This window comes from Entelurus aequoreus, linkage group LG27 (genome assembly GCF_033978785.1).
Source record: "Entelurus aequoreus isolate RoL-2023_Sb linkage group LG27, RoL_Eaeq_v1.1, whole genome shotgun sequence".
Classification (NCBI taxonomy): Eukaryota; Metazoa; Chordata; class Actinopteri; order Syngnathiformes; family Syngnathidae; genus Entelurus; species Entelurus aequoreus.
Genome location: NC_084757.1, coordinates 23998391 through 24016723, shown reverse-complemented (window position 1 = coordinate 24016723; position 18333 = coordinate 23998391). Strand labels below are relative to the sequence as shown.

The 18333-nt window shown below is 40.5% G+C and overlaps 1 protein-coding gene across 4 annotated transcripts in view; it reads left to right on the top strand.

The window, feature by feature from the left end:
- ssbp4 (single stranded DNA binding protein 4) overlaps positions 1-18333 on the top strand; it is a 413236-nt gene that overhangs the window by 176748 nt on the left and 218155 nt on the right. For all 4 annotated transcript variants that reach the window (XM_062039061.1, XM_062039062.1, XM_062039060.1 and 1 more), the window contains one exon: positions 4027-4088. In XM_062039061.1, coding sequence (XP_061895045.1) covers positions 4027-4088 — 62 coding nt within the window. The remainder of the gene's footprint in view (positions 1-4026; positions 4089-18333) is intronic.

Here is an 18333-nt window from a genome sequence, read left to right as displayed (position 1 = left end):
GACCTCACAGAGCTATGCTAAAAACATTAGTTCTCCACCTACGCCAGCCAGCCCTCATCTACTCATCAACACCCGTGCTCACCTGCGTTCCAGCAATCGGCAGAAGGACGAAGGACTTCACCCGATGCGTTTGGCGGCCCGGAGACGTAGGAAGTCAAGGTGAGGTCGGCGGCTAGCGCGGCTAGCGCGGCTAGCGCGGCTAGCGCTCCAACAAAGTCCTCCTGGTTGTGTTGCTGTAGTCCGCTGCTAATACACCGATCCCACCTACAACTGTCTTCTTTGCAGCCTTCATTGTTCATTAAACAAATTGCAAAAGATGTCCAAAATACTGTGGAATTATGAAATGAAAACAGAGCTTTTTGTATAGGATTCTACGGGTACCATAACTTCCGTTACTCTGACTTCGTCACGCGCATACGTCATCATACCGCGACGTTTCAGCCGGATATTTCCCGGGAAGTTTTAAAAGTCACTTTATAAGTTAACCCGGCCGTATTGGCATGTGTTGCAATGTTAAGATTTCATCATTGATATATAAACTATCAGACTGCGTGGTCGGTAGTAGTAGGTTTCAGTAGGCCTTTAACTCTCTAATAACTAAAGTTCCTTGGGTGAATAATGTAAACTCACTATACCGGTATGTTTTAGCGTTTTCATGGCGAGTTTACTGACAGATATAAGTAAGAACTTTACACTACTTTGTATTAGAAATGGCAACAGCGGAGGATGAATGTCCCATAACAAGAGAAAAAAGAAGAAGCTTATCGACTACTGTGTCGGCACGGACTCCAAAAGCGGATGTGCGCAATTTTTCAGTATTTATGCAGATCCCAAATACAGATCAGCAGGTACGAGAAGGTAAGAAAAGTTGCTTTTGCATAATATTGCGAAACAAAACGCCAGATATGTCTTACCTTATACACACACCATAATAATACTCGACAATCCTTCAAGCGGCGCGGCTTCATAGCTTACGAAAGTCGTACTAAAACATTTTGATAGGTTTTTGAGCGCTGTGTTAATGTTCTACATTTTCAATGGAACATATAAAATGTTGGTCTATTTTACTTGAGTCATATTGCCATCATAGTGCAGTCTACACGTATCTCTTATGTTTGACTGCCATCTACTGGTCACACTTATCATTACACCATGTACCAAATAAAATAGCTTTGAGGTGGATAAGCTTAACCGAACGTATTCCTTACGTTAGGCGCACCGGGTTATAAGGCGCACTGTTGCGTTTTGAGAAAGAAAAAGGATTTTAAGTGCGCCTTATAGTCCGGAAAATACGGTATGTAAATAAACATTTACAAAATCTTCTTTGTAAATATCTCACTTCACATCATACGGTATAAATCTGCGGCTCATAGTCCGGTGCAGCTAATATATGAACACATCGTTTTTTTCTTTTAAAATTTGGTGGGTGCGACTTATATCTGGGAAATACGGTACTCAATTACTAAAATAATTGATAGCTGCAACCCTGATATTATTTGGCATATAAATGATGATACACACACTGACATTTCAAACTAGCGGTGTCCTGCAAGTGTTCACGGCATTCACATTATTCAAAAAGACTTGAGGCTGTAATTGCTGCCAAAGATGCATCATCATTGAATACTTGTGTGATTTTTTTAGATTTTTTTATTTGTATTAAATTTGAAAAAAAACAAACTATTAACATTGTCATTATGGGGTCTGTAGAATATTGACAACACAAATTAATTTATTCCATTTTGAAATGAGTCCGTAACATAACAAAATGTGGAAAAAGTGAAGCGTTGTGAATACTTTCCGGACGCACTGTATATCATTTATATCGCCTCTATTGCCTCTAGCCCTAGTGCCGACTGTGGCATGCAATACTGCTGCAGTGACAAATCCAGAGGACTACAAGGGGTTTCCTGTGTTTACTTCTCCGCTTGTGGCTGTTAACCACAGTATGGAAACAATTTTTCGTCAAGAGGAAACTAGGCTATTGCAGCAAAGTGGAGACTATGATCACAATACTGCTGCAGTGACACATCTGGATGACCACAAATAGTCCCCTGTGCGTACTTGTAGTTGTTGACCACTACAGAAACAAAGAAAACTGGGGGCCACTGCAGCAAAGTGGAGACTGTGGATCACAATACTGCAGAAGTGAGAAATTGGAATCACCACTAAGAGTCTCCTGTTTTTACTTCTCTGTGGCTGTTGACCACAATACAGAATACAGAAAGAAATACAACTGAGGGCCGCTGCAGCAAAGTGGAGACTGTGGATCACATTACCGTTTAAGTGAAAAATTGGAATCACCGCTAAGAGTCTCCTGTTTTTACTTCTCTGTGGCTGTTGACCACAATACAGAAAGAAATACAACTGAGGGCCGCTGCAGCAAAGTGGAGACTGTGGATCACAATACTGCATCAGTGACAAATCTGGAGGCCAACAAGGGGTTTCCTGTGTTTAATTCTCTGTCTCTGCATGTGGCTGTTGACCTTAGAACGGAAACAAACTTTCGCCAGGGGGAGACTGCGGGCAGCTGCAGCAAAAGGGAGAATATGATCACAATACTACTGCAGTGACACATCTGGATGACCACACATAATCTCCTGTGTTTACTTGTAGTTGTTGACCGCAGGACAGAAACAAAGACAACTGAGGGCCACTGCAGCAAAGTGGAGACTGTGGATCACATTACCGTTTAAGTGAAAAATTGGAATCACCACTAAGAGTCTCCTGTTTTTACTTCTCTGTGGCTGTTGACCACAATACAGAATACAGAAACAAATACAACTGAGGGCCGCTGCAGCAAAGTGGAGACTGTGGATCACAATACTGCCATCAGTGAAAAATCTGGAGGCCAACAAGGGGTTTCTTGTGTTTAATTCTCTGTCTCTGCATGTGGCTGTTGACCTTAGAACGGAAACAAACTTTCGCCAAGAGGAGACTGCGGGCAGCTGCAGCAAAGTGGAGAATATGATCACAATACTACTGCAGTGACACATCTGGATGACCACACATAGTCCCCTGTGTTTACTTGTAGTTGTTGACCACAGGACAGAAACAAAGACAACTGAGGGCCACTGCAGCAAAGTGGAGGCTGTGGATCACAATACTGCAGAAGTGAAAAATTGGAATCACCACTAAGAGTCTCCTGTTTTTACTTCTCTGTGGCTGTTGACCACAGTACAGAATACAGAAAGAAATACAACTGAGGGCCGCTGCAGCAAAGTGGAGACTCTGGTTCACAATATTGCATCAGCGACAAATCTTGAAGACAACAAGGGGTTTCCTGTGTTTAATTCTCTCTCTGCATGTGGCTGTTGACCTTGGAATGGAAACAAACTTTTGCCAAGAGGAGACTGCGGGCAGCTGCGGCAAAGGGGAGAGTTGCTGGTTACTGGGGTTCAATCCCCACCTTCTACCATCCTAGTCACGTCCGTTGTGTCCTTGGGCAAGACACTTCACCCTTGCTCCTGATGGCTGCTGGTTAGCGCCTTGCATGGCAGCTCCCGCCATCAGTGTGTGAATGTGTGTGTGAATGGATGAATGTGGAAATACTGTCAAAGCGCTTTGAGTACCTTGAAGGTAGAAAAGCGCTATACAAGTATAACCCATTTATCATTTAATTATGGATCAAAACACTGCAGCAGTGACAAATTCTAATGACCGCGAAGGGTCTCCTGTGTTTACCTCTCCGCTTGTGGCTGTTGACCACAGTACGGATACGAAGGCAACTGAGGGCCGCTACAGCAAAGTGGACACTGTGGATCACAATAATGCAGCAGTGACAAATACAGAGGACAACAAGGGGTTTCCTATCTTTACTTCTCCGCATGTGGCTGTTGACCTTGGTATTGACATTTTTGTCAAGACTTGACCAGTGAGCAACCAGTATTGGTTCACCTGACCCGGAACCAGAAATAGTACGTTTTTTAAAGACCTAATCCAGAAAGGCATCAAAGTGAGCACTGGGTTCCGTCCCTGAAAATGAACTAATGCTCCCTTCTAACTCTTCCCTTGTCTTTCTCTCAGATACGATGGGAGAAGAACATCACACTCGGGGAACCTCCGGGATTTCTACACTCGTGGTGGTGGTATGTACACGCTGATCCTGTCAAACTACTGCATGTCAACACAGAAACCCGCGCACACAACATTGAGTATCACGTTACTATGAGTAAGAGTGCTCGTGATGAGCCCGACTGCACAGAGGAGGTTGTTGTGGAGGGAGGAGGAGGATAAGGACAGTAATTGCAGGGAATACTAAGTGCATCATCTCACATATGTTTAAGTGCTCCTTGCATCCCTGCCATTCACCAGTGAGCTCACTTCCTCTTCCTTCTCTTATTCGCTAAACAGGTTCTTTACAAAGTGCACGTTCAACACATAGCTGGAGTCTGCACTGGTCCAAAAGATATAGATCATTTAAAGATGCCAGAAGATTAAGCTTGCAATTAGCTAGTTTAGCAACTTCATTACAGTATGGGATGATATCAAAAGTAAACTTGGACTTACTTTTGGGTAGTCAGTGGAGATGTCCCAATCCTGATCACGGCATGGGATCGGGCCACAAAATCAGCCTTTTTTTCCCGCTTTTACCACAGCTGTGTAGTCATGTGAAAGATTCTGTCATGAGGGATGCACACCCAGGGAGGCACAATTACATTTCCGCATTCTTTGTGTACACATGCAGAACACAGGGACTCAAATTTGAGAGCAAGCTGCAACAAACGCCTCGTCTATCCACAGTCTAAAGCCGCTTTTAAGATAGTAATCCTCACCTATATGCCGAAAAATAAAGTGTCTTCCAAGTAACATTATCACTGGAGGACGAGAGGACAATGAATGGCTCAGCATGCTACACACATACACACACACACACCGAGCAACAAAGCGTCAATGTAAAGTAGGGGTAATCGATCCAGATGTCAATACTATCGATACCTAGTATACTATCAGTATATTAATGATGATATTAAAGTGATGAAATCGATATTTTTGTATCTTTTAATATTAAAAATCTATTTATGGGTTGTTTCTGTTATTGTTAACAAATGTATGGAGTACGTCTCTAGATACAGGAAGTCTTTGTAGGAAAATCCCAAGTGATTTAAATGAGAGCCAATAGTAGTTTTTGCTTTTATTTAGTTATTGTGCCCGAGTCACATTATTTTGTTAAAAAAAGTGGATGTAGCCTTTAATACCACACATTTACAACAACAAGATAAGCTTCATGAAATGCGTTATTGTGTTTACTTTAGTTACTTGCTATAAAACATTTTCACTTTTATAATCCAGTGTGAAAGTGTTGGATTGGGACTCAAAATCGGATTGGATCTGAGGGCAAAAACATTGGATCGGGTTGGATTGGCGTACCATCTAGTTCAGGGGTAGGGAACCTATGGCTCTAGAGCCAGATGTGGCTCTTTTGATGTCTGCATCTGGCGCTCAGATAAATCTTAGCTGACATTGCTTAACACGATAAGTAATGAATAATTCCGCTGGTAATCACAGTGTTAAAAATAACGTTCAGAATATAAAACATTCTCATGCATTTTAATCCATCAATCCGTTTTCTTCCGCACCTGTTCATTAATGGTAAGACATATTTTATTTATTATTGTTTAACTTCAGAATAACAATGTTATTAAAAAGAATAAGAGACTTATTATACTCTAAAAATGTTGGTCTTACTTAAAAATGCACACATTTAGTTGTATTCAGTGTTAAAAAAATACTATATGGCTCTCACGGAAATACATTTTAAAATATTTGGCTTTCATGACTCTCTCAGCCAAAAAGGTTCCCGACCCCTGATCTAGTGGTATGCCAAAGAATCACCTAGTTAAATACTCAAACACAGTCTTACTGTTCAAACGTTGTGCAATGTTACAGTGACCAAACATATTAAATATACTTGTTAAATAAAACCTCTGCCTTGTTTTTAATGAATATTTAGACCTACTATGCTACTGTAGTGTTGTCCCGATACCAATATTTTACCAAAATTATTTCGATACTTTTCGGTACTTTTCTAAATAAAGGGGACCACAAAAAATTGCATTATTGGCTTTATTTTAACAAAAAAATCTTAGGGTACATTAAACATATGTTTCTTATTGCAAGTTTGTCCTTAAATAAAATAGTGAACATACAAGACAACTTATCTTTTATTAGTAAGTAAGCAAACAAAGGCTCCTAATTTAGTCTGCTGACATATGCAGTAACATATTGTGTCATTTTCCATTATAATATTTTGTCAAAATTATTAAGGACAAGCGGTAGAAAATGAACTACTTGTTCATTTACTGTTAATATCTGCTTACTTTCTCTTTTAACATGTTCTTTCTACACTTCTGTTAAAATGTAATAATCACTTATTCTTCTGTTGTTTGATACTTTCCATTAGTTTTGGATGATACCACAAATTTGGGTAACAATCCGATACCAAGTCGTTACAGGATCATACATTGGTCATATTCAATGTCCTCATGTGTCCTGAGTTTATAAACAGAATATACATTTTTTTTAAAACGAGAGAAGATGTTGTGATGCCAAAAAATATCGACGTAATCATAGTAGTATCGACTAGATACGCTCCTGTACTTGGTATCATTACGGTGAATGTTTTTTTTTTCTCGTTTTTTTTTATTGACATCCAGCATCAGACATTCATATTCACATAAATCATATATCTATTGTCTGCCCTAAATGTCAAGATATTTTTGTTTATATCCCACCCATACCACCCACCTCCCCCCCCAAAAAAGAAAGAAACAACAAAAAACAAAGTAATATCTACAAATACATTGATTTAATAAACAGAAAAAAATAAAAAAAATAATAATAATACATTAATAATAATAATCAGAAATAAAATAAAATATAAACAAATACATATATATATATATATATATATATATATATATATACATACATATATATATATATATATATATATATATATATATATATATATATATATATATATATATATATATATATATATATATATATATACATATATACATATAGGCATATATTAGTAACCCCTTTTTTTTTTTTTTTTTTTTTTAAGTGTATGTTAAGTGTAGATCCACCCATGGCGTTTGTTTACATTTTGACGCCGGTGAGCTACGGTGTGTAGTGAAGCACGTTTAGCTATTCCTCGTCCTGCAGGGATGATACTTGTAAGAAACTCGCTTTGTCGCCACGGAGGCGAGGATTAGTGATTTAGAAGTAGCTAAAACACTGTCCACTGGGGCTGGACTTTAGCCGCTAGCTAGCTAGCCATGGCTTAAAGCACCTCTTCCGGTGGGCGTTTCAGTGTTATAACTTCGTTAGTTTTTAAGCCCAAATGCGTCCGTTCCCCCTTTTCTGTCTACACACTGTGTCTGCTTGTAAGTACTCCGTGATTGTGCGCTGCCGAACATGCTCGTCTGCTCGTAAACCAGCAATGTCACGACGTGACGGGGGCGGTATAGTACCGAATATGATTCATTAGTACCGCGGTACTATACTAATACCGGTATACCGTACAACCCTATGCTACTGTACTTTAAAGTTGGTCATTATGGTGGTAGTTGGAGAGCCGAGTGTTTTCTGAGGTGGCACTTTGGGGGGGGGGAAGTTTCAGCACCACTGGGCTAGTGCATCTAAGAGGGCAGAAAACGGCGGAGGAAGAGTTTAACGGCGCGCTCGCTTTTTTTTGTCGTCTATGCTCATGCCCGAAAGCCCCCTTTCGGTCGCCTCTTTGTAATAAACATGCAGCTTCATTCATTCATTCATGCTTCCTCTGGTGTGTTGTCAGTGTGGAGCTTGTTGACATAATGGTCTCCTCGCAGTTGGACGGTGTTGTGATGAATAAAAGTGTGTTGTGGCTGTATGGATGTGTAGGAGATCTCCGAGTGTGTGTGTGTGTGAGCGTGTGTGTGTGTGTGAGGCTGATGATTAGCCTGTGGTGTGAAGCTGAGGGGCGTCTGTCTGGGCAGCACGTGGACGCACTCCGAGTGGGGGTAGACAAGCAAGTAAGGGGGGAAAAGGGGGGTGGGTGTCAAAGTCCTGTGTCCACCCATTGGACACCACCCCCCGCGCTCCCTCCCAAAACAAAAGCTCCAGATGGTAGCAGAGCCACCAACCTTCCTCCATCCCCTTCGCCCCCTTCTCCTCCTCCTCCTGCAACCTTTGTCTGGAGGCCTGTCCTTTTGTTTGCGGAAGAGAAACCCCCCCTGCCCACCACCACCAATGGATTAACTCTTTCTGCGTTTCAGCTTATTTTGTGTTAAACAGCCAAATCTAAGATCCCGACCCCACTGTCACCCCGCCTCTACCAGCCCGATGCACCTCGCTAGGCTGTTCTTCTCCACGCCGCCTCTGTTGATGTTTCCTGTAGGACGGCACAGAGAGAGGATGGAAGGTTTTTTTTTTTTTTTTAAGAACAAGACCCTCGACGGACGGGGGCTTTTTGGTGGTGGTGGGGGTCACTCATCCACATCTGTTGTTATGGGTGGAGGGATAAAGAAAAGCCTCCGCGAGGGCTGCAGGTGTTGATTGTGTCATTAGCTCCTTCTCTATTGGCCCGTGCTAGTTGTCTGCTCCTTATCCCGAAAATCGATGGCTTTAACCAGTTTTCGCTGGATGCCCGCCTGAATTTTAAACCTCACGCACGCACACACACACACACACACACACACGCACTCACACACAGTAATCCCTATCGCAGCATGGGATTCCTTGAGTGCCATCACTTGTCTGTAAATTTCGCTTGGGTTGGTGGGGAAAGCTGCAGAAGACGTTCCCTCCTAAACGATTTAAACATTTTCGAGTACGTTTTCAAAGTCTGCATTAGCTCATATGTAGAGATGTCCGATATTATCGGCCGATAAATGCTTTAAAAGGTAATATCGGAAATTATCGATATAGTTTTTTTTTTATTATCAGTATCGGTATGTTTTTGTTTTGTTTTTTAAATGTATTTTATTTTTTTTATTAAATCAACATAAAAAACACAAGATACACTTACAATTAGTGCACTAACCCAAAAAAAACCCTCCCCCATTTACACTCATTCACACTCGTTCACACAAAAGGGTTGTTTCTTTCTGTTATTAATATTCTGGTTCCTACATAATACATCAATATATATCAATACAGTCTGCAAGGGATACAGTCCGTAAGCACACATGATTGTGCGTGCTGCTGGTCCACTAATAGTACTAACCTTTAACAGTTAATTTTACTCATTTTCATTAATTACTAGTTTCTATGTAACTGTTTTTATATTGTTTTAATTTCTTTTTTATTCAAGAAAATGTTTTTAATTTATTTTATTTTATTAATTTTTAAAAAAAGGACCTTATCTTCACCATACCTGGTTGTCCAAATTAGGCATAATAATTATGTTAATTCCACGACTGTATATATCGGTATCGGTTGATATCGGTATCGGTAATTAAGAGTTGGACAATGTCGGAATATCGGACATCCCTACTCATATGTGATCAATATTTACCATTTTTAAAGTCAAATCAGTGAATACAGGTTAGTGTCCTGTTGCCATGATAAGCGTAGTCACTGTGTAAGGGGATTACCAACCTCGTCATGTCCGTTGTGTCCTTGAGCAAGACATGTCACTAGGGATGTCCGATAATATCGGACTGTCGATATTATTGGCCGATAAATGCTTTAAAATGTAATATCGGAAATTATCGGTATTGGTTTCAAGATTATCGATATCGGTTTCAAAAAAGTAAAATGTATGTCTTTTTAAAACGCCGCTGTGTACACGGACGTAGGGAGAAGTACAGAGCGCAAATAACCCTTACAAGCACTGCCTGCATCTGCAGCTTTTCTCACACACGAGTGAATGCAAGCCATACTTGGTCAACAGCCATACAGGTAACACTGAGGGTAGCCGTATAAACAACTTTAACACTGTTACAAATATGCGCCACACTGTGAACCCACACCAAACAAGAATGACAAACACATTTCGGGAGAACATCCGCACCGTAACACAACATAAACACAACAGAACAAATACCCAGAACCCCTTGCAGCACTAACTCTTCCGGTACGCTACAATATACACCCCCGCTACCACCAACCAACCCCCCGCCCCCATCTTCCGAATTCGGAGGTCTCAAGGTTGGCAAATATGCTCTAGTATACTCTGGACTGAAGCTGTGTGCCTTCATTGTTTTTGTAGCTGTTGTTTTGAGGCATGTTTAAAAAAAATAAAAATAATGCACTTAGTGAAAGTCAAAGTATAGTATTTCCCATAGTTGTAGTGGGTATCAGGATTATCTCAGGGAGAGCATGTCCCAAATTCCAAGCTGTTTTGAGGCATGTTAAAAAAAATAATGCACTTTGTGACTTTAATAATAAATATGGCAGTGCTATGTTGGCACTTTTTGCCATAACTGGAGTTGAAGTTGTTCTCTTATTTTGGAAAACCTTGTTTTTGATTGATTGATTGAAACTTTTATTAGTAGATTGCACAGTACAGTACATCCATCCATCCATCCATTTTCTACCGCTTATTCCCTTTGGGGTCGCGGGGGGCGCTGGAGCCTATCTCAGCTACAATCGGGCGGAAGGCGGGGTACACCCTGGACAAGTCGCCACCTCATCGCAGGGCAGGGCCAGTACAGTACATATTCCGTACAATTGACCACTAAATGGTAACACCCGAATAAGGTTTTTCAACTTCTTTAAGTCGGGTCCACGTTAATCAATTCATGATAAAGTTACATTGTATAATGCATCCAGCGGGGCATCACAACAAAATTAGGCATAATAATGTGTTAATTCCACCACTGTATATATCGGTATCGGTTGATATCGGAATCGGTAATTAAGAGTTGGACAATATCGGAATATCGGCAAAAAAGCCATTATCGGATATCCCTACATGTCATGAGCATGAGGAGGTTGAGGTGGGCGGGGTTGGGGGGGTAGGGAGTAGCGGGGGGTGTATATTGTGGCGTCCCGGAAGAGTTAGTGCTGCAAGGGATTCTGGGTATTTGTTGTGTTGTGTTTATGTTGTGTTACAGTGCGGATGTTCTCCCGAAATGTGTTTTGTCATTCTTGTTTGGTGTGGGTTCACAGTGTGGCGCATATTTGTAACAGTGTTAAAGTTGTTTATACGGCCACCCTCAGTGTGACCTGTATGGCTGTTGACCAAGTATGCTTTGCATTCACTTGTGTGTGTGAAAAGCCGTAGAAATTATGTGATAGGGTCGGCACGCAAAGCCAGTGCCTTTAAGGCACGCCCCCAATATTGTTGTCTGGGTGGAAATCGGGAGAAATTCGGGAGAATGGTTGCCCCGGGAGATTTTCGGGAGGGGCACCGAAATTCGGGAGTCTCCCGGGAAAATCGGGAAGGTTGGCAAGTATGACTGTGAGACGCAACTGCTCTGTACGTCTCCCTACGTCCGTGTACCACACGGTACAGCGGCGTTTTGAAAAGTCATTAATTTTACTTTTTGAAACCGATACCGATAATTTCCGATATTACATTTTAAAGCATTTATCGGCCAATAATATCGGATATTATCGGACATCTCTAATAACAACGCCACCTTGTGATTTGTTTGTCAGTCAAATAGTCCGAGTCATACCAAAAGACTATAAAAATGGGACCCACTTCCTCCCTGCTTGGCACTCAGCATCAAGGGTTGGAATTGGGGGTTCAATCACCAAACATTCTTCCCGGGCGTGGCCACCGCTGCTGCTCACTGCTCCCCTCACCTCCCAGGGGGGTGAACAAGGGGATGGGTCAAATGCAGAGGACACATTTCACCACACCTAGTGTGTGTGTGTGACAATCATTGGTACACAAGCACAGGAAAAAAACACAGTAGGGGTTCATGTCATGACAAATTTCACCCTTTCACCCTGTATTTGTTTTGCTTACACAAACGAATACATGTGGTCATGCATAAAAAAATACATTTACGGCAGCCTTTTTACAGTATTTAAAAAGGTTTAAGATACAGATTTTTATTGCTGACATGCTTTACCCTATTTTGTGTCTTTTTGCGAGGTAAATTAGGCCGCTATTATTTTGCCGCTATTATTATGCCGCTATTATTATGCCTTCCACTGTGCAGATGTGAAGGATTAACTGAATGCTAAGCTAGCTAGCGTGACAGCTGCTTGTTTGTCGCCGTTTTGATTATTATTCGTCAACAAAGACAGGTCAGGTTGTTTTCTACTTTGTCGACGTTGTGTAAAGTAAAAGTAGCCATGTTTGTTTGCCACTCACAAACCTGCTAGCTGCTATAGCTAAAGAGGCAAAGACAGGGGGATTATGGCTCAGACCTGCCAAGCTGAGCGTCTGGCTTTGTTTACGTACCTTATTATAGCGCAAAAGCCCATTGTAACCGCTGGCTTTGTGGGGGCACAGTTAATTGCAAATAATTATCGTGATGGCATTTAATTTTAGTAATTGTCTTCTTCTGGACGTCTGGACTGGCTAATCCTTTCCGGCTCTGTTCGGGATTCAACGTGACTGTTCTTTTTTTTACCACACCAGCTCATGTTATTTCTGTTTTGTGTACAGACATTAATAACAACAAAAAACAAAACATAATTGAATAACCTTAAGGTAGATTTGAGGTCTCTCCTGCTTGGTCAAAAAGAGAGAAGACCATTTCTTCCTGTGCGCTTACCAACCTTAATACCAAAACGAGCTCCCTAAGATTGGCTTATGAGATTGGAATGATTGGATAATTGGATAGAACTTGTAGCGTTATAAAGCACAATGTCTTGTCGATAGTTGATGTGAATTAGCCACAATTAAGATAATAATATAAAGATACAACTTATTTTTCCCTAGTGAGTCACTAGTGGCTATTTGTAACCAATCTTGAAATAATATTGTCCTTTTCAGCAGATGTATTAGAAGGACCCTATTATGCAAAGCCAACTTTTCTTACCTATTGGTACCTGTTGTTGTGCATTTGGGATCTGCATAAGTCCCAAAAAATTGTAATTAAAGTATGGAGGCATTGTGGACATTACCGTATTTTTCGGACTATAAATCGCTCCAGAGTATAAGTCGCACCGGCCGAAAATGTATATATATATATCATAAAGAAGGAAAAAAACATATATAAGTCGCATTTTTGGGGGAAATTTATTTGATAAAACCCAACACCAAGAATAGACATTTGAAAGGCAATTTAAAATAAATAAAGAATAGTGAACAACAGGCTGAATAAGTGTACGTTATATGAGGCATAAATAACCAACTGAGAACGTGCCTGGTATGTTAACGTAACATATTATGGTAAGAGTCATTCAAATAACTAGAACATATAGAACATGCTATACGTTTACCAAACAATCTGTCACTCCTAATCGCTAAATCCCATGAAATCTTATACGTCTAGTCTCTTACGTGAATGAGCTTAATAATATTATTTGATATTTTACGATAATGTGTTAATAATTTCACACATACGTCGCTCCTGAGTATAAGTCGCCCCCAAACTATGAAAAAAAACTGCGATTTATAGTCCGAAAAATACGGTAGTGTTGTCCCGATACCAATATTTTGGTACCGGAACCGGTACTAAAATTATTTTGATAGTTTTCTGAACTTTTCTAAAGAAAGGGGGCCACAAAAAATTGCATTATTGGCTTTTTTTTAACAAAAAATCTTAGGGTACATTAAACATATGTTTCTTATTGTAAGTTTGTCCTTAAATAAAATAGTGAACATACAAGACAACTTGTCTTTTAGTAGTAAGTAAACAAACAAAGCCTCCTAATTTAGCTGCTGGCATATGCAGTAACATATTGTGTCATTTTCCATTCTATTATTTTGTCAACATTATTAAGGACAAGTGGTAGAACATTTATTATTAATCTACTTGTTCATATCCTGTTATTATCTGCTTACTTTCTCTTTTAACATGTTCTATCTACACTTTGTTAAAATTTAATAATCACTTATTCTTCTGTTGTTTGGATGCTTTCCATTAGTTTTGGATGATACCACAAATTTGGGTACCAATCCGATACCAAGTCGTTACAGGATCATACATTGGTCATATTCAAAGTCCTCATGTGTCCCGGGACATATTTCCTGAGTTTATAAACATAATATTAATTTTAAAAAAAAACGAAAGAAGATGTTGTGATGCCAAAAAATATTCATACTAGTATGGACTAGATACGTTCCTGGTCTTGGTATCATTACAGTGGATGTTAGGTGTAGATCCACCGGTACTTTTTAGAGGCGCTATAGTACCAAATATGATTAATTAGTATCGCGGTACTATACTAATACCGATATACCGTACAACCCTACTTTGTAAATAAGTATACACAGTGTCCAAGGAGTATAATAATAATAATAGATTTTATTTGTATAAAGCACGTTATATTGAGTGAACAATCTCAAAGTGCTACAGTGTATTAACAACAACAAAAATAAAAAATAAAAAAGATAATAAATAAAAATAAAAACTAGAACAGCCAAATAGTTATAGCTAGTATGCACATATCTAAAAAAAAGGCTTTTTTTTTTTAAAAAGAAGGGCTTTTAAGCCTTTTTTAAAAGCATCCACAGTCTGTGGTGCCCTCAGATGGTCAGGGAGAGCGTTCCACAGACTGGGAGCGGCGGAGCAGAAAGCCCGGTCTCCCAATATAACCTGCGGAGTCACTTTCTAAAGAAACATCCAAATTTTGATGTCCGGCCCCTGAGACCTTGGGCTCTTGAAACTGCGGCCCTCTTCATTATGTAGTTGAATAGTCCTGGCCTACTGTGTTTGGCAATGGCAATATTATCTGTTATTACGTTCGGGCTATAGCTCGTAGCGTAGCTGATAGCCTTTAGCCTCTTGTTTACAACTCGAAGCAGCTGTGCTGCAGAGGTTTTAACATGATATAGCATAGAAATGCCTTTTATTGTCAATATACACGTATACGTCCAGGATCTGGCACTAGAAAGTTAGACTCTGTAGAAGTTTATGGCATGTATAGCTCCAGACCTGTGCGTCAGCCGGGTTTCCTTCCTCGCTTTAATCCGCCCACATCGCCTCCTTCCTTAGTGCCGACAATAACCACAGGGAGAAAAAAAAGTGGCTTGCAAATAGGTCTGTAAAACCAAATCTATGCACATTTTTCACCAAAGAACCACCATCACGTGTTGTGTAGACCAGTGTTTTTGTACCACTACTGTGCTGTAAGATACAGTCTGGTGGGCCGTGGGAGATGATCTAATTTCACCTATTTGGGGTAAAAAATATTTTTTGCGAACCAGTAATTATACTCAGCAAATGATGTGTTGTTGTTGAGTGTCGGTGCTGTCTAGAGTTCGGCAGAGTAACCATGTAATACTCTTCCATATCAGTAGGTGGCAGCAGGTTGCTTTGTAGATGTCGGAAACAGCGGGAGGCAGTGTGCAGGTAAAAAGGTGCTTATGCTTAAAAAAAAAATTAACAAAAGGTGAGTGCCGCTAAGAAAAGGCATTGAAGCTTAGGGAAGGCTATGCAGAACGAAACTAAAACTGAACTGGCTACAAAGTAAACAAAAACAGAATGCTAGCCATGTCTTAAAGGCCTACTGAAATGAAATTTTCTTATTTAAACGGGGATAGCAGGTCCATTCTATGTGTCATACTTGATCATTTCGCGATATTGCCATATTTTTGCTGAAAGGATTTAGTAGAGAACATCGACGATAAAGTTTGCAACTTTTGGTCGCTGATAAAAAAGCCTTGCCTGTACCGGAAGTAGCGTGACGTCACAGGTTGTGGAGCGCCTCATATCTGCACATTGTTTACAATCATTCCCACCAGCAGCGAGAGCGATTCGGACCGAGAAAGCGACGATTACCCCATTAATTTGAGCGAGGATGAAAGATTCGTGGATGAGGTAAGTGAGAGTGAAGGATTAGAGTGCAGAGCAGGACGCCAGGATGTATCTTTTTTCGCTCTGACCGTAACTTAGGTACAAGCTGGCTCATTGGATTCCACACACTCTCCTTTTTCTATTGTGGATCACGGATTTGTATTTTAAACCACCTCGGATACTATATCCTCTTGAAAATGAGAGTCGAGAACGCGAAATGGACATTCACAGTGACTTTTATCTCCATGACAATACATCGACGAAACACTTTAGCTTCGGAGCTAACGTGATAGCATCGTGCTTAACTGCGGATAGAAACAGAAGAAACGTGCCCCTGACTGGAAGGATAGACAGAAGATCAACAATACTACTATTACTTCTACTATCAGGAGACACTGAATTAAACCATGGACATGTAACCACACGATTAATGCTGTCCCGCCTGGCGAAGCCTAGCAATGCTGTTGCTAACGACGCCATTGAAGCTAACTTAGCTACGGGACCTCGACAGAGCTATGCTAAAAACATTAGCTCTCCACCTACGCCAGCCCTCATCTGCTCATCACCACCCGTGCTCACCTGCGTTCCAGCGATCGACGGCGCGACGGAGGACTTCACCACGATCATCGGTGCGGTCGGCGGCCCGGAGACGGAGGACGTCAACCCAGACACCGGTGAGGACAGCGGTGCGGCGGCGGACGGCGTTGTGTTGCTGTAGCCAGCCGCTAATACACCGATCCCACCTTTCTTCTTTGCAGTCTCCATTGTTCATTAAACAAATTGCAAAAGATTCACCAACACAGATGTCCAGAATACTGTGGAATTTTGCGATGAAAACAGACGACTTAAGCTGGCCACCGTGCTGTTCCAAAATGTCCGCTACAATCCGTGACGTCACGCGCAAACGTCATCATACCGAGACGTTTTCAGCAGGATATTTCCCGGGAAATTTAAAATTGCACTTTATAAGTTAACCCAGCCGTATTGGCATTTGTTGCAATGTTAAGATTTCATCATTGATATATAAACTATCAAGACTGCGTGGTCGGTAGTAGTGGGTTTCAGTAGGCCTTTAAAGCACCTCTTCCTGAGGGCGTTTCAGTGTTTATCGTTGGTTAGTTATAATAATGTAATATGATTCATTAGTATCGCGGTACGATACCAATACCGGTACACTGTACAACCCTACATCCAAATTTTATTGTTTTATGCTGGAACAGCTTTCCTATATCCCGTCAAGAGTATCCAGATCTTAGGATACTTCCTTATACCATAGCCCTCCAACAATATCTGACTAGTTTTAATAGAGTCCAACAGACATACATGACCATAAATTCATATTTTGTACATTTTAAATGTACAAAACCCAAAGCCAGTGGAGTTGGCACGTTGTGTAAATTTTAAATAAGAACAGAATAGAATGATTTGCAAATCCTTTTCAACCTATATTCAATTGAATAGACTGCAAAGACAAGATACTTAACGTTCGAACTGGAAAACTTTATTTTCTGCAAATATTAGCTCATTTGGAAGTTGATGCCTTCAACATGTTTCAAAAAAGCTGGCACAAGGGGCAAAAAAGACTGAGAAAGTTAAGGAATGCTCATCAAACACTTATTTGGAAAATCCCACAGGTGAACAGGCTAATTGGGAAATTGAGAGGAAAAGAACCATCCGGACTATTATAGGCGCAACGTTCAAAAGCCAGCATCTGTGATGGTATGGGGGGTGTATTAGTGTCCATGGCATGGGTAACTTACACATCTGTGAAGGCACCATTAATGCTGAAAGGTACATACAGGTTTTGGAGCAACATAAGTTGCCATCCGAGCAACGTTATCATGGACGCCCCTGCTTATTTCAGCAAGACAATGCCAAGCCACGTGTTACAACAGCGTGGCTTCATAGTAGTAGACTGGCCTGCCTGTAATCCAGACCTGTCTCCCATTGAAAATGTGTGGCGCAATATGAAGTCTAAAATACCACAACGGAGAGCCCCGGACTGTTGAACAACTTAAGCTGTACATCAAGCAAGAATGGGAAAACTTCAAAAATCGGTCTCCTCCGTTCCCAAACGTTTACTGAGTGTTGTTAAAAGGAAAGGCCATGTAACACAGTGGTAAAAATGCCCACGTGCCAACTTTTTTGCAATGTGTTGCTGCCATTAAATTCCAAGTTAATGATTATTTTCAAAAAAAACAAAATAAGTTTCTCAGTTCCAACATTAAGTATCTTGTCTTTGCAGTCTATTCAATTGAATATAAGTTCAAAAAGATTTGCAAATCATTGTATTTTGTTTTTATTTACGAATTACACAACGTGCCAACTTCGCTGGTTGTGGGTTTTGTACAATATAAGTGTAAAGAAACTCTACCAGTGTATAATAAAAGTCATGGTTCCTACAAAGCGATGCAGTGTCAGATTATGCAGTGAGACAAACCCTCAGGTCATGTGTTCAAATGATAATATATATATG